Source organism: Anser cygnoides, chromosome 2 (assembly GCF_040182565.1).
Source record: "Anser cygnoides isolate HZ-2024a breed goose chromosome 2, Taihu_goose_T2T_genome, whole genome shotgun sequence".
In the NCBI taxonomy this organism is placed as follows: domain Eukaryota; kingdom Metazoa; phylum Chordata; class Aves; order Anseriformes; family Anatidae; genus Anser; species Anser cygnoides.
The window spans coordinates 22,284,286-22,306,909 of record NC_089874.1 but is presented as its reverse complement, the minus strand read 5'-3'; the positions used below and the strand labels follow the sequence as shown (position 1 = coordinate 22,306,909).

Genomic DNA, 22,624 nt, shown 5'->3' with positions numbered 1-22,624 from the left:
GTGGGAAAGTAAGCATGTGAGACATACTGACCAAGTGTCTGGTCATTCCCTGATCTTGAAAGCTTAAGTTTCAGGTTCTCCCATTAGCAGTAGTACTGATGAAGGCTAATTTCCTGAAGAGGGCCTGTGCCCCTGCAGTAACCCTCTATCTCCTCTCTTGTCCCCTGGCACCTCAGCATATCCAATTCTTCCTTAACCCCCCTGACCCCAAGTATCCCCAGCTCCCTCTGTACCCCTAGCTACAGGCTGGCCAGCTGGAGACCTTCCCAAATGCATGGCTGTTGAGCTCACAGTGCAGGCTTCTCCAGAGTGAACTTACTTGTGTCTCACTGTACTATCCAGAAAAATAAATAAAGAAAGAAATAGATAGATACCCTTCTATTTTCAAAAAAAAAAAAATCAATTTTAATCAGTTTTAATGCAGGGGTTGTGTGTATTCAAAACAACACAACAGCAACATGTGCCGGCAAAAACATTTGTATATTGCTAGGCATTGCTGCTAGAAATTTATCCACGAAAATTAGAATAATTCGGTGTGATGACTGGCACACTATTTATTTGCTGATCTTTGCCTTATAAAAGCAAACTTCTAGAATTTGGACTCTATTTTTATTATCGGATATTTTAATTTTAAGCATTTATTTGTTAGCAATCCTGTATTGTTGCTATTGTTATTTTGTACAGTAGTCAATGCTATTAATTCTTACTACGTTTCCTTTTAATCAGGACTGCCAAATAATTCTGTGGTTTTAGTTTGGCAGCTGACAGAAAAATAATTACAAGAAAAATCTCAATTCTGGTGCCTAGGATGCTTATCTTGAGTTACTGTGGGAAACTGGGACACCTCCTCCTTTGCTTTATGAGCCAACTGAAAACTGTCTTTCAGCCAAAATGCTTTGTAAATGTAACTACAACTGGCGAATGTTTTAAATTGACCAGCACCATGTTTTCTAGCACTGTAGCTGTATATCTTCTCTCTCCTTTAATTCAAGTACCTGTAGCCCTAACGATCTCATTCTGTTATTACTTCTCAATTTTTGTTTATCAAGAATAGCCCCACCACAAGGGAAGGGCAATTCAAAAATACTGTTATGGACATTTTAGTGCTTATTCTTCAAATCTTAGTCTTTTCGCCATTCATATATTACTGCCTCCTAAATAATGTCTTTATGGAACAATAAATAGATATGGTAACATCCAGAAGATTTACACGTCAGATAAAAAAATGCAGGCTCTAGAAAGTGAAAACGCACGTTCATTATCTGTGCGGTGTCATTTACAGCAGGGAGGTTTGTAGCCATGCAGGTATTATAAGGCAGACATGCGGTATTCACAGCTATGGCTTGATCTATAAAATAGGCAGCAACATGCAAAGACATAAAAGCAAAGATATTCCTGGCAGTATTGTGAAACAAAGCCATAAATCTTATTAAACACAGATTTTTTTCTTCTGAACTCTACACTAAAACTAACAGATTTTTTTCAGAATATTAAAAAATAAATGTTCAGTTGTTTGCTTTTGCCGTGCGTTCATTTTAAAGCATTTTAAATGACTTACCTTCCAAGACAGAAACATGGCTTAGCAAGAGCTCTCTCCTTTAAGGACCTTCACTTTAATAGTTCTGCAGTGGTATTTCTCTCGTGGTTCCTCATATAAGATGTTAGAGGACAGTAGCGGGTTACTTTGTTCCTGTTTTTTTTGAAAGAATGGGTTTGATAATTTACTCTAATTTTAGACTTTGACTATTTTTGGCGAGAGTCAGTTGGGCCAGATCAATTGAACTTTGTACCAGAAGCTTTATTCAACAGTCTTTGTGGACATGAATTCTCTGCTGGACTTTCATTTTCTATAAAGAAGCTCATGAATTTTCCTCACGTGTAAATAAAATTATGCAGAGATATAGAGTAGTTGTAACATCTAAAGATGCACCAAGCACTAATTATTATTAGATTAAGAAAAAATAAATTAATCTTACAATTTTCTCTTCCTCTCATTCATCATGTTCTTCATTCTTTTTTTCTGCAGTTCAATGATTCTATAAAATTTGGTGTTATGACTGAAAGTCATACCAAGGCCAAGTACTTTATCTGTATCAAGAAACTGTCAGAAAGCATTTCACCCGCTTTAAAATGAAACGTGATTTTTCACAAAACCAAACTTTTTGAACAACAGGTTTCAACACACTCGTCAGTTTAACCGCAGTCCCCCTGAGGAGCTTCAGGCCAAAGGTTGCATTGCCAGAGCTGGCCTCACGCACACCACAGGGCACGAGATCAAATCTAAATATCGCGCAGAGTAACAGGTGGGCCAGCCTTGTCAGGCCGGCCTGTGGGACAGCGGTCTCCTCAGGGAAACAAGCTTTGTGTCAAATAAACTGTAGGATGTGCGACTGCTATCAGTTGCAATAAGCCACTAATGAACTTCGTTCATTAAAACCATGTACAGGTTTCTGTTATGTTGGTCAGTTTATGCTCTGACGTGCTCTTGGCAAGACCAAGGTTTAGCCTAAGAACTGATTGTCCATAAGGGAAGGGAATGCACTGCAAAGCACTGCCAGCCCTGCAGCAGCAGGAGCTGTTTGGGTGAGAGATGCCCTTCCAGTCCAGCTACGGCTTCCAGGTGAGCTGAGCAGCAGGCTGGTGAAATAATTAAATAATAATAAAAAATACAGTGTTCTTGCCAGGCTTATTCTTGCCTAAAATCTGATGCTTCTGTGACCATCCACCTAGCAGCAAGAGACAGCAACCAGATTCTGAGGGGACTCTGCCCTGCACGAACTGCATGAACCCCACAATGATTCATAGGAAGGTCAAAACCACGATGGATGCACATGAAGTCCCATGATGCAGCCATCCACTAGGAGGAGTAAACCCCTTCCTGATCTCGGCAAACAGCTGAAGCCGTGCTTGACTGTATTTGCATTGTCTTACGAGTTCCTATAGCCAGAGCTTGTTTTGTAGCTTCATCTGTGATTCATCTCCAGGCAGTTCAGATGACATTATTGTCTTACTGCCTGCGATCCCTTTTATGGCGTTTTTAATAAATTTAGGGACAAAGATTGCATTGTCCCTTGATTACTAACATGAAATCAGTTTGGCTGGAGTCTTGAACAAAAGTTTTCTGGGCTGCTAATGTAAAATTCCACTACATGTTCTTTTGTGTCTTCCCATATTAGAGTAATTTCCTGTTCTGCCTGCAGGTCAAGAGGACACATCTGTCTCCTGGTTTGATAGAAATACAGATATTTCTCCTTTTTCCATGTTGTACTTTAGCATGTTAGCAAGCATATTGTCTGTACCTAAGCTAGATTTTTCTTGGTACTTGGAAAATTCTAAAATGCTGTCATACATCTAGTCTGCTTGGCCAGGTCTCTCTCTCTACAACATAATCAGATCGTTCCTGAATTTTAAATATCTTGAATTTTATATTGTGTCATCTACCTTTTTGACCTTCTTGTCTGTTTTGTGTTTTCTGGATTGTATTTTAACCAGAATATCTTCTCTCCGACTATTAAGTTTTGTTTGTTTGTAGAATTACGCCTTTTTTTTTGGCATTCACTAGGAAATCTTCAAGGAATTCTGAGATTTTGTTAGAACTGCCATTAATAATTACAATGTCACTTATCATCATTTACTGCAACAATCACTTGAAGGAATTCATTTCACTGTGTGAACCAGTGTCCTCTGTACACCCCAACAACAACATTTGTTACATATGATGTGTGTTAGCCTGGGGCAGCGGCACAATAATGTTAGTAAAAAGTCAATCGATATTTTTATATTTGCCCTATTCTGAAGTTGTATGTTTTATAAATGTCTAGGAAGTGGCCCGCAAGTTGTCTAGGAAGGTGACATGGTTGCTCAAAGTCTCACAAGTTTTTAAATTCAGTTGTAAAAGAGATTTGGAAGCTTAGAGATCTAACCCAGTAAATATAATCACAGAGATGCGTGCGTATTGAACAGGCTCTGACATTACTTCTTGATGTGGTTATGGTTTAGTAACACAACACATCTTTGCTGTGTTAAGCTTTAGTGAATGCCTGAGTACTTTATTCAGTCAGGTTCTTCCACCCAATGTGCAGTATAAGAGAAGGTTCTTCAACAAAGTTATCTGTGTAAATGGCTGTAGGACAGGGGCCGTATTTTAGCAATGTCTGATTTTATTCTAGTTCAAATAAAACTAGCTAACACTTAACTAGCGCAGTTGGACTTGATGATCTTGAAGGTCTTTTCTAACCTAAATGATTATACGATTCTATGATTTATAAAGATGCTTGGGACAAAAACACATAACTCTGCAGAACTAATTAAAGACAACTTTGTATCTTAGCTCCTCTTAACAATTTCACATTGAATATTGTGTGTTTAAGCTTTATCCTGGCTTCCTGGCTAATTAACTTTTTATAGCCTTAACTGTAAAACTTTTTGCACGTTTACAAAAGCGTTTGAAATGGTATAGAACATAAAAATATGATTCAAAACTGGCAAAAACTCACTTTCACAGTTAGGTAGATAATTTATTCTCAGTACAACGAAAGATTACATTTTTCGGACAGAACTTTAAAATTCATAACAGCTGTACTTACAGTAATCTTTAAAAGGCCTTACTTCAGTTGCAATTATCATAACTGGATTTCAAACATATTTTATGATCTAAAGTGTCCTCAGTATAGCAAGGAACAGTAAAGTATTTCTTATGTGACGTTCTAGCTCCTCCAACTCAACTGGAATCCTGATGGTAAAGTCACATATTCGGCATGAAATTTTATATAGACTTGATGAGATGTAGCAGTGAATGGAGCAATGTTTGTATCCTAAAATTAAAGACAAGAAGAATGAAAAGCTTTACCTGACAGCAAGATTCTGAGAAAAAGCCAATCATAATGTTAAAGCTGAGGTACTAATCCAATCAGAGAGTGGAAGGGACCTCAGGTCTGTGCTAGATATTGCTGTTGCATTTCTTCCATAGGGTGTTAAAAATATTTAAATCACAAACACATCAACTAAATTCAGAGAAAAAAAGGCTTGATGATACCACCCACTAGATGTCACTGTAAGGTCTGTATTGAAAAGCTGAGATGCCACAGAAGCCTTACGCTTTCACTTCCACTAGTTTGTATGGAATTCATGTCAAAATTAGGGAAACAATCTTAATTATGACACAGTAAAGATTAATTTTAACCAGTTTCAGGGTCGCAGACAGTAGGGAATACATACCATCCCACAGTATGGCCCAGCGGGGGGATAGCTGGCATCTGGCCCATTGTAAAGGATCAGATAGTTGTTACTGCAATCCCCTGGGTCATCGATGCTGATGAAATCAAAGTTCACTGTGACAATTCGTCCCTTGGGCGCAGTAATGGCCCACTCACAGTCAGTGTTGTTCTGGTAAGTCGCAGGGTAGCTGGGACTAGCAAATGTGCCAGTGCTGCCGTATAATGTTCCTCCACATCCTGGAAATGGACGCAGTTAATTAGCTTGGAAGACTTAGTTTTACAAGATACTACACAATGTAGTACAGTATTAGTAGCAGCACTGAAATACAGAGAGACACTGTGAACTGGAACAGTGCGTTTGGATAACAACATTATTGCAACGAGACAAAACTGAGGCTCTAGCTTCAGCAGCCTGAGAAGAATACGGAATGGGCATCAGACATACTGTAAGGTTACTCTGCAGTGCTTTGCTGATGGTCTTAAGCGCACTCCAGTAAGTTAGTGTCAAGGGCAAACTATGTCATCCAGCTATTCATTCCCATTTCACATGCTGTTTGTGACTAGGTCTATCACCCAGTCACTACACAGCATTATAGATATGTTTTTTTCCTGAGGCAAGCGTCAGTCCTCTTCAGGCTTAGCAGTGCCTAGATCCTACAGCCTATCACAAATGAACTACTAATAAAGTAGATTGAGTCACTACCACCACCACTAACTACTCTGTGGTCCCAGGATAGATGTTCCTTGTATTTTCTGACCTTTTGGTGAAAGATGTAGATCTCCAGCTTAAGTGAACCATATCCTCTGAGGTTGCTAATTAGAGAAATTAGGGTCGGCTATGCGTGCTTGGGAAAGCCTTAGATGTTGGTAAGTCAAGGCCCCACCTGAGCTGGCTGGATTCCATCATTCTATGTTTTCCTTCTGTGTACAACTGCTTAATGGAATTACTTTGTTATTACAGCCTTACCACTTGATGATGAGGTCCAAGTGATTTCATACCCATCACGTGCCACTGAAATATCACTCTTGAAACGAAGGTAGACAACATGATTTTTGGGGAAGATAGGACTGGGTACAATGTTTCCACAGAACCTGCCAAGCAGTGGTGATTGCACATCGCTCCCATTTCTGATCTTCAAGGGGCAAAAAAAACATTGTAAACATTAAATCCCTGTACCAATTATACACAACTACAATTATACAGTGATGCAAGCACAGCACAAAATATGTATAGACTTGCATAATTGTCATTTAAATACTTTTATTTTTCCTACTCTATATCCTTACATAGAAAGAAAAAGAGACTATTAGCCAGCCTGTCTGAGCTTTGTAAGCAATTGCACAGAACAAGTATCACCAGCAACTGGTAGCTAAATTTTATGGTGTGGTGTATCTCCTGAATAATAAAAATTACTTGGCTAGTAGCTAAGATGTGCTTTTGAAATTCAAGTCCATGTTTTAATTTTCATCTGAAATGTTAATATTTCAGATGAAAAGATTAATACTTTACCCTGCAGACTATTATTTTCCCTGGTCACATAAAGACACAGTTCATATTATGTAGCTCAGAATTAAGATGATGTTTTTTTTGAGCTCCAATAATGCTGGAGTTTAGATCCATTTCTTGAGACAGTAAAGAGGGTATTAAAGGAGAACTAAATGGGGATTCTGCCACAGATATCTGATTTTTGTAATCCGACTATTGAATAGGGAAACCTTCAACAAGCATGAAAGGACAGAGTAAGTATTGTGCAGGATGATACGCTTTTTATTGATACAAGGTACCTTTGCAAGTAGCATACATTTGTATTACCTCTCTCCTTTTTTTTTTTTTTTTTTTTTTTTTAATAAAGAAACATAACAAGGAGATGGAATCTGCTACTGGAATAAAAGTACTCAGACTTAAGGCTTTCCATTCATGCACAGGTGTTAATATTAGATGAAAACTATCCCAGTTTGCTCTGTAACTGGGTAACATCAACATGAGCTAGGTAAAGATGAGTTGGCTAACAGCAAAAGTATTTATTTATTGGTTTTAGACTTAATATAGTGTGTGTTGTTTAACCTCTTACTATAGTACCTCACTATTTTTCACCATAAAACTGTAGCAATATAGTATATTCCTAATATCAGTTCAGATCATACTTGATCCAAGACTAGTAATGTCCTTTGACTTCAGCAGAATTTGATTTAGGCCCACAAAATAGATATACAGGCTTAATACCTCTAGGAAGTCATGTGAACACTGGATGCTGTCCTCCAAACTGAAAGCATGGAAAAAGAGAGAAATGGTGTGATTCTGGGGAGCTCTCAGAACAATGGAACAATCCATATTATTGGGGTGACGACCAGGCCACCCAGGGCTCTTCAGGTAACCAAATGGCTGGTTATACTCTCTGCTGCAACCTAGAGAAAGAAAGACAAATATATGTAAGCCTTGCAGACCTTTGTATTGCTTTTCACTGTATGGAATCAACAAAGAGAATGGTAGGTAGATTTTTTCAACAATTCTTCAAGCTTACCTGTAGCTTGATAGGTAAATCTGACTCCATTATTAATCCTATATTCATCTGACTTGAAAGTCACAATAGCAGTGCGATCATGAGAATAAAATTCAGGGACTGGAAAAGTGTCAGTGCCGCAGAATCTATGGGCTGATCCTTGGCTGTGCTGGAATTCAATACATATCACAAATTACTTCTACACAGGGGTACGACTTGGTTTTCTACTTACAAAACTTTAGGTGAACAGATCTTTTAGCACTTTCTATACCAGATATGCAATCACATTTTAAAACTACCATGGAAATCATTTATTAATGTCTCAACCTTTTATGTTTGATTATGGTGTGAAGCAAATCAAATGTAATAGCTATCTTCATGACAAAGTAAGAAACGATGAAAGAAAGTTCAGAATAATGTAATACAAGGGACATAAGCAGTTGTGGTTTTTGTGTGCGTGTCATTTTTTTTTCCTAGTGCTTTCTACAAACACTCTTCTTGGCATGAATACTCATTTTATTATGGTTCTTGGATGGGAGAAGTTTAATTAGTTTATGAAAGCTTGTTGTTGGGCAATACTTCCTGGGTGTTAAGTCTGGCAGCTCTACTACTTGGTGCAACTGTGAAAAATTGTGTAATACTTACTAGGTTATACTCAATGTGTAAGTGTGCTTCCATGAAGTCACTGTACCAGCTGACACACCTCAAGTGGGGCATAGTGCTTAATGCTTTGCTCATACTCTTCACACAGAATCATCAACTAACCTATTACTAATCTAAAGAGGGGAGTTCTTCCCCTCTTTCCAAAGAGTGAGGGGAGCTGAATGCGAATCGGGCATGGTATCAACTGTAAATTTCATACCGCTGGGGAGTCCTGGAGCTCTAGGTAGTTCTGAGAGCAGTCCTGGCTGGAATGGAGGTGGAAGGCCTCTACCACCACTCTGACTTGCTGCTGTGGAGGGGCATCAATGACCCACGTACAGAAGGTAAATGGTGGATATTCACCGGGGAAGTGAGGAGACATTGCGGACAGGGAGGTGGAAGTCGCATTATATATTCCTCCACACGGTCCTGTTTAAAATAGTAATAAATGTGTCATAGACTGAAAACCTTTCCAAGTGGGGAAGAATGTTTATTTATTAAACAAAACTATACTGGACAATATCCTTTTGTATATATACAATGTATGTATATAATTTGTATGTATTGTATATACCTATGACTCTCTAGAAGAAAAAGAATTAAGTAGAACACATTCTAAATACTGCGTCAATGTATGTCGTAAAATTAAAATAAATGCTTTTTCACTGTAATATCAGTGTATTTATTAACAGTCCATGATAGAGCTTTCCTGTTTTGCTCTCCAGACTGGCAGGCACCCCACAACCAGCCAAGACCAAAGAGAATTGCACGGAGGTCTAGCAGTGCTGCTTTTAGCTTGCTTATAGATGTTCTGTAGCACTATACTATGGACTGTCTTTGCCCTTCCCTGGGTCCTGTATCTGAAGAAAATGTTAATGATTTATTATTTAAATATATATTTCCACAAAAGAGTCACAACAATATATATATATATATATGTATATCTGTATACTTACGATCCACTGTGATGTAGGTAGCATTGAAACCTTCCCTTTCCACAGAACTGTCTGTGACAAATTTCACAGTCAAGGAATTACTGGTAGAAAGAAAAGGAGCTGGCACTGTAGATCCACAGAATGTGCCAACTAAATTGGCATTTTCATTATCTCCATCATACAGCTGAAATAAGAAAAGTATATAACATACTAATAGTTTAGGCACAAAACCCACAAATAAATAGAAATAAAATTTTCTGACCCCTCTTGACATTGCAGTTTCTCTTACTTGAAAGCACATTAGGTGCTCCTGTGCTCTAACAGGATGTTCTTGATGACTACAATTATTCACTGCCATATTAACTCGTTCTGTTGGATAGTGCAAATCTCATTATGGAACATTCTGGTCTTGTCTTAGCAAATCCATCAAAATTTTATTCTGTTTTAATTTGGGGTTCTGTGTTCTTTCTTAGATGGAATCTCAAAGCACTTTTCAATGAGAAAGGCTGTTTTTATTCACCAAAATGTAGAATTCATTCCTCATGTTACTGAACACTTCTAATGCTCAACAGGATCTGTAACACGCTTTGGAGGATCTTATTTAGCAGCATTCTACCATCTAGCCAATGTTTTACATACTCATCTCCAGGAAAGTAGCTTTCACATGTAAGAGTTTTGCATCAAGACTTATTTATTCAAAATTTTAGAAATTAAAGTTTTTTCAAGCAATTTGGTATCATAATAAATATTCATGATTACTTTCAAAGCGCTTACTTTTGTTCTGTTTCTATTCTGTGAAATAAATATTCATTTATATAGGTAGTCTAAGAACAGAAGCTTGTACCCATAATAATATTAAAATTCTTATTGGTTTTCAAAAAAAGCAGGATGTCATCTGGCATTGTAATCTAACCTACCAAAAACCTGTAATTATATTAAGCAATTGAATTTCTTCGTAAGGCCATTTTCTATTAATTAAGTTTTAGCCTCATGGAGAGGATAGTGGATTGTATCTCACTGACAGTTTCTTGTTAAAACACACAGCTATCTTACTTTGACATAATCATATCGGCAAGTCTGAGCGGACTGTGCTTCGAGCACAAATGAGGTGAAGGTGAGGTTGATCAGCTTGTTTCCAGGTGCAGTTATGATCCACACACAGTCCAGATTTTTCTCGTATCTTCTGCTCACGTTGGAGACTGGAGAGCCAAAGCTATAAGCTGAGTATGGCAAGTAGCCACCACAGCCGTTCTGAGGTCCTGTTGAAGAAGCAGAAGCTTTTTAAAAGCAATTCCTGGCACTTTAATTAATCTTCAGAACTTGAATGTCAACATAGTAGCTTTGTCTGTGCTATAGAATTTTACAGCCCTGTCTCACAGCAGCTATTTTAATTATAAAAGGCTTTCAACACAAACAGATATGAATCTGTTAGGTAGATATGAATCCCAGTTAGATAGGTTAGAGCGAACTAAGAAGGGCTCAAGTCTCTTCCTGAATATAAAAGCAGTATCCACTTTGAAAATGTAGCTACAGATTTTTTTAAAAGGGACTGTAAGAAGACAGAGGACAGAAATTAAGTAGAAAAATAGTGGTTAGAAGACATTTTAATGTAATTCCTATATATTAGTAAGAGCACTTGGACAGTAGGGGGCACTGACTTGTTGACTTGGAAAATCTATCTAAAATTAAGTCCCTTGTTTTTGCGATCCAGCCTCGTTCTGCCAGGATTGAATTTGGCGGCCTAACACTGGGGCCCAGCCTCATATTCAGGAATCTAGCTAAAAGTGACTCATTTCTGGAAGTGTTTTACTTTTCAGGGACTTACAACCCCTCTGAAAAGCAGGCTGCTTTTCATTTGGATACCACATAGAGAGCTCAGTCCCAGCCAGAGCACCTCGCTGTGAAAATTTGAACCCTATAATGTTTTTAGTCACATGACTTAGAAATGACTTTCAGATAAAACCAGTTACTAGAAGATCAGAACCCTCTTATTGCATCTAACTACAAACGAACAAAAAATATGGACTATTTGAAGGGATTTTAACAACTTTTTCATTTGTAGTTTCCAGAGGTAGAACTGGGTTAGCAGCCCTTATCAGTTTGTTTAGTTTATGCTTCCTTCCCCGGTTTCTATGGCCACTTTCCTGGCCACTTATTTATCTCAGGAATCCCAATAAAGTACGGCTCACGCTCTTCCTTGTGAGCCTGAGAAAGAGCGTTTGTGAACTGCATGGGGTGAAGTGGTGACTGCAAGCAGCCCGGTCTCTCCCGTGGTGAATCCTTTTGGAAGAATCCGATTATCAGAAGAAGATACAGCAACACGAACACAGCTGGGGAATTTCAGCTCTGCGTGTAAAAATGCCTATCTGGCTGACGTGTAACTTAACCTCGACCCACTGATATATCTCCAGTCATATAAAACGACACACTACTTAAGCTACAATATTACAAAAGATTCCCCTGGTCTAAAATCAGCATCCAAGTGTCAAGATTGCATCAGTAACCACGGGTTAGAGACAGCCCTATCTTGCAAAATTGCAATGGTTAAAACAGAGTGACTAAGGATAAATGTCATCTTGTGCTACTAACCAAAGCCGGAAAGACTCCACCCTAAAAAGAAGTTTGCTTAAAACCAAAATCTTAATAGCATGAGATTTAAGCTTTTGCTATAGCTAAAAATGAACAGAAGAAACTTACTACAAAGTGAAAAAGTCAGGAATTAATAGACTGCAGTCCACTATTGTGGGCTGTTCTAGCAGTGAAGTCACAGAAATGGAGAAGTGTTAGTGTTAACTCCGATGCGGCTGCAGGAGCTGAGAGTAACAGGGGGGGAAATGTGACCAATAAATCATGTTCTTACAAATATCCTTAGGAAGGAGCAAAATGTCAGACAGGAGGGTGCCTGGGCCCTAAGAATGCAATTTCATTATATGTTTCTCTGGGTTCACCCTTCTGGATGATTTATTCAGTCTTCCTGAAGCAGTCTTGTTGGAGCCACTTCCTGCTCAGCGTTTTGGACATCATCCACTAAGCATGCCATTAAGCATATAATCATTAGGCATAGATCATAGTCTGTCCCTCCAGCATTGCAATATTGAATCTTCAGTGATATATGGGTCAGACCGTCTTACAGAGCTGCCCTTCACCCTTTTCATGGTTAGAGTTGCAAACATGCCAGCCAGAACGTTGCAAAAGGAATCAGAGAATTGCCACAGAGCAACGCAACAGGAAAGCTGTCACAGCTGCTGGATTGTCCTTTTTTTGGGTATCAGATGTCTGGACCTTTGCAACGGTGCACTTCACAGCTAGCTGTGCAGCTATAAGGACAGTTCAAATGACAAAAAATACACGTGGGTAAGCCACGTGTGTATAGCACATAAACAGGACCTGACAGAGAAACACACTGAAGCCTCATTATAAGAAAAATAACTCTAGTGAGTATAGCCATTAAAAGCATCAAAGGGGAGATAAATAACTAAAACTATGATTTACAGTTAATAAAAATGAGGTTTCATCGTTAGCATTCACAATGCTTAGCCTGCTCAGCCAGGACTTTCAAATGGTTAGAGGACGGTACCATTATAAATAACGACTGGACTGGAAGCTGACGAGGTATCACGTAGCCCTGCATCAAGCCAAAAAAAAGAGCAGCCCCTGATGAATAATCTGTTATAGTGTTTTTCATTACTGATCAACTTCACATCTGGTTGCAGCCACTACAAGTCACAGAACAGTGAATGTGTGCAGATCAGGGGAACACCCACAAGTAAAAGAAGAGCCAGTTACTTAGCAGGAGAAAACTCGTTGTAAAAAAAGAAATCCAATTGCACTGCTTTTTAGCTTTTTTTAAAAAAAAAGCACCTCATCTTTTTAAAAATTGTCACTGCTTTTGAGTAAGAAGGCCAACCAATAGCTATCCAGCTTGTTGTGATCATCGATGAAATGATATCATTGTTGGCTAACGCAGACAGAAAAAACACAACTAAAATTTAGGCAAAATCTGAGACTGAGAAGTCTGTTAATTGGTAGAATAGCCTCTTAGATATTAAAAGCTAACCATGACAAAAATGAGAAATGTACCTTACAGAACAATTGGGGGGGGGTGGAGGGGGTAAGGGTGCAGACGGATGACTGTGTTGCTTCAGTCTCTGGTTTCTTATTTAAAATAAAAATCGTAAGGTCATCATAAATCAGATTGCAATCCTGTCCTCCTCATACACAGCTTGCCAGAGAACACAAATTATCAGAACTAGGGCACACACTGTCATCATTAGTTGCTTTTGGTGGGAAGCATTAATGAAACTAAAAGGCTGAGGGACCATTCAGAAAAGAAGGAACTGCAGGTTCCCTACGGCAAATAAAAATAATTACAGCAGAGAGCAAGCACATGTTTCTCTAAGATCTACATCCTCTAGACACAGAACCAAGATGAAGATAGATCTTTGAAGCTGCCTGCCTTTGAAGCACAGTCAGGGGTAAGGTTCATTTGTACAGGTATAGATGCAATGAAACGGAACCTACCGAGCAGTTTTAAGTCTATTGGAAACAGCTAAACCAATGGCATTTCAAAACAAATCGAACTAATTTTGCCATCCTTCTCCTTTTACTAAAAGAGCCCCACAGACGTGCACCAGAAGACAGCAAAGTTTGAAGTACCCTCCTCGTTCTGCTTCAACCCCTCTTCCAGGTTTCTGAATCACATCTGATCTCACCTAAAAGGATCCCTGGGAATTCTGGGCTTCTGGCTGATCTGAATTAAAAATCAGAATAAGCAAGGATTAACTCTGCCAAGACTAATGCTTCATTCCTGACAGGTTTTATTTCCAGTGCAGAGGAGTGGCTGGACCATGGCTGCAGTAACTAGCTCATGGCTTGCTTGGATTTGGCCTTCAAACAGTAGGAACTACGTTGGGATGGAGGGAGGAATCGTCTGTCATTCTTCATCTCATGGCTGATACCGAGGGTTGGTAAACCTTTGCGAGCTGAGATTTTGAGGTCGGTGTGTTTGGCAGCCCCTGTACAGGCACCGTGACTTTGTGTAGGCAGTGGGCCTACAGCGCTGTAGGGCCCTGAGAGTGGGGCCAGCCCTGACCACAGCGCCTGCAGCAGCTGGGAGGAGACCTGAATGCAGAGGGCTGTTCTCAGCCCTCAGCCTGGCCTCTAAACAGAAGGGCGTTTCCATTGATGTGATGGCATGGCAGTGGTACCAGCTGTGACACTAGGACTGCAAAGCCCACAAATCCTGATTTGCAGGATTTCATAAATGCACTCAGACAAAGTTCATATTCTTAAGTTTTTAGACTTTTTAGCTGATCCCAAACGTAAGTCCAGACATGCTCTGGCCAAACCCACCCTAGTTCTGCAAAACTGTAATATATGTACCATCCCATACATCTCCTTGATGCTTGTCTAGGAGACTAGAGGCAGACAGGCAGTCTGGCCTCAGTCTGATACTTTCTAATACCACATTAACGTACTTGTTGGCATCACAGTTGCCCAGGCATTTTGCAGATCTCTCTTACAATGTGAATCAGAAATGTCTCCTCACCCTTTGTTTGTATGCACCGGAGCACAGATTTTCAGCTGAAGAAGTCATTGAGTATGTGAACCACTTCTATTTACTTTGCTTTGGGAGAAGAAATGTCACAGACATTAAATACCTGACATTTCTGAGAGGCGTATGTAGACAGTCCTTAGCTCAACAGATGTATTTTTTTCAGAGATATTGAAGAGACAGCAAATACTTTCTAAATTTAGTCTGATTTCAAGCTGATGCATACTGATGCATATTTTTTAACATAGATTTGAGCCACAAAATACATTTAGAAATAGTCCAGGAATTGTGACTGTCTTATAAACAGCTATTCTGAGCTTGTTAAGGATGTTGATATTTTTATAGACTATAATAAGATCAAGAGAAGATATTATTAACCAGAACTGAGTCACTATTTTAATATACTAAGCTAATCATAGTTAAGCCATGACAATGTAATGAATCTGAACTGTGAAATATCTGTGTCATATATTTGGTAAAATATTGTGTGAATTAAAAGCCCAAAGAAAGTCTTGTGAGAATATTTGTGAATTGCAAGCGATTTGCTTCTCAGCCAGCCCCTCCGCAACACCAGAGGCCAGATTGGATATCTCGAGATACACCTCTGGAAACCAGTCCTAATGGGCTGTGAAAGCTCTGCCAGGCACTGCTGCTTTTCCAAAGGCATGAGAAAACACGCTGAATTCAGCAACAGCACTCACATGCCACAGTCAAGGACACATTCTTCTAAGATTTATTTTTTTTTGTAGGAGGGAGAAGAATTCCTAATAAACCTGAGAGTCGGCTGCGCAGTGCTTTCCCACCTGACAGGCAAGAACTGCCGTTGTCGCTACAGGTCACTGGTGCCACCGATAGCAGGTGCCAACGTTATTTACATAGATCGGTGCCATGAATTACTGCTGGTGGTGTAAGTTTAGAGATGACTCACAAAAGAACACCTAACCCCCACCTATGCAGCAAAATGACCAAACCAATATTTTATACCTTTCATTAACCACTCACAACTGTTTTTTTTTTTTTCAGTGATTCTGAACAACACAAATAAAATGACTGGGAACTGTGCATGCTGAGCATTGCCGGAAATCTGCACCTAGAAACTGAACAAAGACTAAGCCAAAATTTCAGTTTGCAAGGCAGAATTGGACTCAGACCTATACTAAGATTTTGTTGTTCTTGATGAAAGAATAAAATAGCATAAAAATGCTATGAAAAATCTCCTATATCCTTTTTTTAAAGTACACTTTAATTTCACTGGGGGTAAGCATAACAGTGAACCCATTAGTGACAGACACTTAGTGTATTGTATTCCAAACAGGAAACAAGTAATTTAATACACAGCTAATAGAATAAAGGAAGACAGAAACCTCCGGGTAATTTATCAGGTAAGTTACAGAGCACTTTGTCAGGAAGAAAAGCATATAGATTATCACCTTAATTCCATAATATGCATTCTAGGTAATTCATGTAAGTTTCCTATTCATGCATTTTTCTAGTATATGAAATGAGAATTTCTTTTCCCAACTATTTTTCTTCTACAATCTACTGGCTTGTGATATTTGTTTTTTCTGTGTAAAATGATTAATATTCAGAAATACTCATTTGAATAAGAAGGACTGAGGGATCCTTGAGGGAAAAAAAAAGGCAAACTGAGGACAATGAGACTAAGAGCAGGCTCCCAGTCTCCCTTTCAGAGGATGGGGTATTTAAGGACTCCTTTGCTTTTTAACAGCCTAATGGTTGCCAAGGATTTTGGAGGCATTTCTTTTGCCCTAGAGCCTACAACACTAGTTTTCTCATTGTTGTCACCCTATTCTTCTTGCCTGTCTATATCCATCTGTTTTAACTTGTCTTGTGTTTAAATCATAAGCTCTTTCTGACAGCAAATTGTTGCTTTATTCTGTCCATGCAGCGCCTAGTGCAGCAGGATCACGGCCCACGAGCTCGTAAGCCCCAAGGTAATGCAAACAAGTGGTGACATTGGTAGTTAATACAGTACACCGTACTGCTTTTTCACAAAATTTAAACGTGAACTTTTCCTGCCTGCTCCCAAGAGAGAGCATAAAAAGGGGGAGGGGGAGGAGCTGGCTAGAGCTTGAAGTCAAGCAGGATTTAGGGCTGCAGAGAAAAAGCAGGCAATCTTCCTGACCTTCTCTACCCACCTTCCCCAGCAGTCCCAGCTCCGTTTTCCTTTTGCCTGTGTGAAGAAAGCTCAGGAAGAGCTTTCTGACCCAGCCCACTTATCTAACCATGTCTAACACCTTGCTTCTTGAAAATTCCTGTGGCTTCCTCAAACAGCCTCAGCGAGCAGACGTGCCTTTCAGAAACCCCTTAGACCGTTCTCTGATGGCTTAGAATGTGATATATTTTTCATTACTGAGACAATGGGGCTATATACACAAGCACGGAGAGCTACCAAGCTGAAACGATGTGCTGTTAGTAAGGCCACAGACACATCTCCCGAAAGGGGGTTGCTGACTCTTTAAAATAATAAGAAAAAAAAAATCCTTATATGTCTTCTCAGCCTTGGTATCATAAGCCTTGGAGGGATCACCAATTGGGGTGAGAGGGTCACCCTCCTGCTGGATGGGACTTGACAGAAGCTCTATTTATCACCAAAGCACAAAGTCCCCGCTGCCACGGCACGTGTGGCAGAGGTATGTGCAGGCTCCGACCCTGCCAGCCAAGGTCAGCTGAAAAGATCAGGTCTCCCCTTAGAGCTGGAGAAATAATCAGAATAATCAGGAGATCTTTGGCCAAGTCACAAGCTCCGTACATGCAGACCTTGTCCTTTGGGGAGAGATCTTAGCTCTTCTTCCTTCACAGAGACATTTCGTGTAACCAAATGCCTTAAGCTGGTATTGATTTATCTCTTCTTATCCTTTTATTGATTGCCTGAAGGAGCACACACTCACGGTAGAAAGGAGGTATAATTCTCCTTTTACAGACTGTAAACAAAGGCAGAAAAAAGGTCAGTGGTAAGAGAAGGAGTCTTTCCTTCCACAAATCTAACACTGGCAGCAGGCTGGGATCCTCTAGTCAGCCCAGTTCACCAGCTCAGTCAGAGAGCACGTCCAGTGATTCAAGAGGTGAGGCTGGTAAGCATCCAAACTTAGCAGCAGGGAAGGTGAAATCTACGATTCTATGATTACAGACCCCCAGAATTGCACCGAGGTCCATATAGTCCCCGGCGTCAAATGCCCCATGTCACAGAGTCACTTATGGCAAAGAACGCTGGCTGTGCAATGTGCATTCAGCAATACATTGCACAGCATATGGAGTGGCGTGGTGAAAGTATATTGGTATGAAAAGACATCTGAGAGAAAAGGTGATATATTGCCACACAGCCAAATTAATACTATTTCATACTTTCTGTGAGTTTCCCTTTTCTGACTAGTGAGGGACCTTCAATACTCTAGTGGGTGCAGGATCAGTGGTGCAAACATACTGCTTTAATTAAAGCCGAGATTTTTTTCTACACAAATGTCAGGGTTTAACTCTTTGAATGCCTGGTTACTGTAGGTCTTGCTAGGATTCTTTGAGTTTCCTGTTTCATCTTCTGTCTTTCCTCCCACTGCAATGGCTATCAGATTGACTCCCCAGTAGTAAAATTTGCAAGAGATGAACACTGCTTAGCCCCGGATTTTGGCAGTACCCTTGAGAGAAGCCTGATCACAAAAAAAACTGGAAGAGCTTGTGAAGAAAGGAAATAGTTCGGTTTGCTACAAATGGGTTTACTGTTTCTGCTTGCATCTTTCCAATACATAATCAGGGTCACTCACAACATTAAGCAGAGTGCAATAATTACGTTATCCTGTTGTGCTTCCCTAGGGTAACTGCAGAATAATGTGCTCATTGTCATCCAAGAGAGAATGAGGCTTGTTTTCTCTCTGCAGATACCATCTTCCTTATCCAAGAGATTTATCATTATTAATTGTCATCTGATTGCATTTGTACTCTGACAAAACCACACGGGTTTTATCTTTTGACAGAGCTTCTCTAAAGCAGCATTTAGAACAACAGGCTCTTCGATCTTCATGGTTTTATTTGCTTTCATTTGAAGCAGAATCTCAGACCTTGTATTACAAAGATGTGCCACAAATTTTCCTGGCTCTATTCCTCAGACAAGTCAAACTGCACATTTTTATAGGACTATGACTCATTTTTTCCTATTATATTATACTTTTCTTCTTTTTGGCCACCCCATACTAGCATGGGACTGCCAGGATCTTTCCTACAGGCTGCGTGGTTTAGTCCCTGTGGCTTGCTTCCCACAGAGGAGAAGAGACCTAACATTAAGTACCTCATCACCAAGGACTCTTCGTCACACAACCCACATCTCCACATGGCCATTTTTTTCCAGTTTGCAACTTCATTGCTCCTGAGTAAGTCCTGCAACATCACAACCTCCCTTTCCTTGTGAGCCTGCAAAAATTAGACTGGTAGGTGTCAGAGGTTAATAATAAAAGTCTTCTCCTCGCTCTGGCAAATAATCAGGAATGGTATTGATTCGGACAGCTTGGCTTGTGTTCTGTCGTGTGCTTAAGCAGAATCTCTGGCAAGTAATACAAATAAATCAGCAGTCAGTGGCTAAAAAAAATTGACAACGTGCCAACAGGAAGAGCAAGAGCTTGGGGAGTTCCTTATGATGTCACCCTGGAAGCACAAAGCCAGGCTGTGGAGACAACTGATACCTAAGGGTTTATAGACAGCAACACTATGAGGCAACATTATGTTACTTGAAATAAGAGTCCACAAGAGTGGTCTGAAAGATTATTGTAGCAACTTCTTGAGTCAAGCAAAAGAAGAGTTAATAATAGTAACAACCATGAAGTTCTGTGGGAATATTTTTTTTGGCAAAGACTGTAGAACCAGTTATTTTCCTTATCTGTAAATACTTTCTCAGACTGTATCAAATGAGAAAGTTGCTGGCGAGGGGTTGGGAGGGGATTCAATGACTCAGCAGAAGACTATGTTTGTCCTGCTACAAAGGCCTTTCATTCTGAGCTGTCTGAGTGCCAGCTTTTTAAACCAGACAATTACCTCTTTCTAAATCACAAAAACATTGAGTTAATTACACAAGAAACTAGAAGTGATGACATGAAATCAATTTACATGTAATAAAAATTTGTTGCTTATCATCCTTAAACAATTCAGATGTTATAAGAAGGTAAAAAATCCTTTTAAAATTTGATCTTAAGAATAGACCACTAGGCTTAAACCTGTTATAGAGAAATAATCATCCTTTGCCTCTCACTCTTGTGTCCATTCAAAACATTTAACATCCGTGCCTTCTCACTATGATCCCATTTATTTGGGGGCCAGCTAACCTGATAGATCTCCCAAACCAGCCGAGATCAGCACAGTGGTGCCTGGGGGGAACCCCAATCTTAACTAATCTTAACTGTTTGATTATTAAAAAGTTGTGAGATGAACTTCAAGGAAATGGCAATGAAGGATAGATGGAAAGGAGGCATTTTTAGCACACAACCAACCTTTCAACATTGAAGAATGAGAGTTCTCAAGTATTGCCAGATTTTCACCAAAAGAGATAACTTTGGGTGCTGTTAAGCCTTCAGTCACCCAAGAAATGTATGTGCCTTCAAAGAGGCAAGAAAAAGTTACCAAAAAGTAAAATTAATCCGTTCAGAACCAAGTCTGGAATGCAGGGGATCCCATAGTGTTTGTCTTTTACTCAGAAACATTTTTCTGCTTCCAGCACCCTTAGTGAGTGAGACCATTGCGGCTGAAAGGTGCTGAAAGCAACCAAAGGAAATTACTTACCAGCAGACTGCTGGGATTATGAGTCTGATAATATTCTTACCTAAGGTCTCCCTGAACGATGCTTTCCATCCCCTGCCCGATCCAGAGAAGTCCGTATTAAACACCAGGAACAATTTGTTAGTGGAGCTCTTAATATTCGGAGGCAGTTCTGACCCACAGAATTTCCCAAGAAGAGGAGCATGGGTGTCTGAGCCATCATATACAGCCACGTAATCTTTGTAGCAGGAGGGAGATATTTCAAGCTGGAAGCTGTTGAATCTGTAAAGTACACTTGGAGCATTAGATATCACACTTTCATTTCTATTCCTGTACTATGTGATTTTAGGGCTTAAGGAAAGCACAAGTAATAGCAATGGTCAAAGCCATACATAAACAGGTACCACAAGACATTGCTCTTCGGAAAACAAGCGAGCAGAACTGTTAACTGCATGGCAAAACACTCCAGCCAGCCAGCCTCAAAGAAATAATCACCCTCACCCACTGGGCGTCTTCAAGGCAAGCTGTTAGCACACCTTGGCTTTTTGTGAAGAAGCAGATCTCCCCTGTGCAAATATACCCTCTGTCACTTCTGCAGATTGCTTACCCTGCAATTTCCCTGAGCATGAGAAAGGCATGTAAAATGAAGGCTCAGAGTGCAGGCCAGCTGGGTCTACTGCTTAATTGTCTCTGAATTCACAGTCAGCATATATCTGGCAGCAGAATGCACCTATCGTTTAATTTCTCAGTAGCAACATTTTGTGGCAGCCCATCTCTGTTTTAGGCAGGACAGCACACTCTCAGAAGTACACTTTTTCTGGCTGGGTATTATTACTGGGGCTGTGAGTACCAGCCTTCTAATAGAATTAATTTTTTTTCATATATAAACTCATCACAGGCTCATAACTGCTAAAGGCTGACAGAATTTAACTAAGCACGAGCTGTATTTTTACAATTTCTCAATCCTCTTGCTAACCAAAGTGAGAAGCTACAGTTATGATGATGCTTTGCACATAACAAATTACAGAGAAAGATGTAAGGGATCCTGATAAAGGTGGCTTCAGTGGCCATTTCTTATTTTAGTTCATCTTTCTCCTTAGAAAACAAAAGACAGAGAGAAAATTGTCAATAATTACTGGTTTTAATTGAAATCAGAGACCACCCTGTCCCATCGATGCCAAGCTACATTTTGGTTACGTACTTGAGGGCCACTGCTTTGCCGTTTCCGACTGTGACGTAGTATGAGCAGTTCATGTTGTTGTGATAATCTAGAACTGAATGGGCTGGGCTGCTGATAACACCAACAGAGCCATTGAAAGTGCCACCGCAAACTGTAGGGGAAACAGGAAAAAGCTATCAGTGTCTGAATACCAGCTTGGTCCTAATTTTCATAGTTCTTGCAGGAACTTCTGTTAGTCCTCTTTTAGCCATAAGCAAGGAAAAGCCTTTGACAAATTAGGGGCGGTCTTTGCTGTCATGCCTAAAAATGTGAAATGCAGAGATATCTATCAAGTCATGCTCTTCAGCAGAAGACTAGAGTCAGTATCAAAGTTACAGGTAACTGTTGGTCCATACTAAATAGCAATGACTATGTTTGAGCAGTTGAGGACTGAGCCCGATTTCAAGTGTGCTGTAGTAGGACCAGGGAGCGGTGGGTTGGGGAGGTGCCCCATGCAGCAGGGTAAATCAGGTATGTGTGGAGGAGCTCTGCATCCATTCTAGCTTCTGAAGAGAAACGTGGCTGATATATGGTCAAAGAAATTCCCTCTTTCAAATCCTGGCCCCATGGAAGCTTCTGAAGCGTTGTCACTGACACAGAAGCAGCCATAATTGCACACAATGCTTTACCCCTGCCTTTTCTGGAATAATTGTAGACAGTCTCATTATCCTTCCACCTCCCTGCAGGGCTGGGGTGTCACCGTACCATCTGTTCTGTGCAGAAAGGCAGAGAGGAGTCCCCAGGTGTCACTAAACCTGGAGACTGTTCCCCACCTTGCCCTGTGCTGGGGCTCGCCAGCT

General features: G+C 40.0%; 1 protein-coding gene across 4 annotated transcripts in view; it reads right to left on the bottom strand.

Moving 5' to 3' along the window:
• Positions 1-4,496: 4,496 nt before the first annotated feature.
• Positions 4,497-22,624, bottom strand: part of CUBN (cubilin) — a 144,964-nt gene continuing 126,836 nt past the window's right edge. For all 4 annotated transcript variants that reach the window (XM_048061817.2, XM_048061818.2, XM_048061819.2 and 1 more), the window contains 10 exons: positions 21,807-21,936; positions 20,670-20,887; positions 10,348-10,553; positions 9,316-9,478; positions 8,580-8,788; positions 7,739-7,886; positions 7,441-7,622; positions 6,184-6,349; positions 5,218-5,453; positions 4,497-4,814 (listed from right to left, as the gene is read on the bottom strand). In XM_048061817.2, the coding sequence (XP_047917774.2) occupies positions 4,707-4,814; positions 5,218-5,453; positions 6,184-6,349; positions 7,441-7,622; positions 7,739-7,886; positions 8,580-8,788; positions 9,316-9,478; positions 10,348-10,553; positions 20,670-20,887; positions 21,807-21,936 (1,766 nt within the window). In that variant the 3' untranslated portion in view covers positions 4,497-4,706. The remainder of the gene's footprint in view (positions 4,815-5,217; positions 5,454-6,183; positions 6,350-7,440; positions 7,623-7,738; positions 7,887-8,579; positions 8,789-9,315; positions 9,479-10,347; positions 10,554-20,669; positions 20,888-21,806; positions 21,937-22,624) is intronic.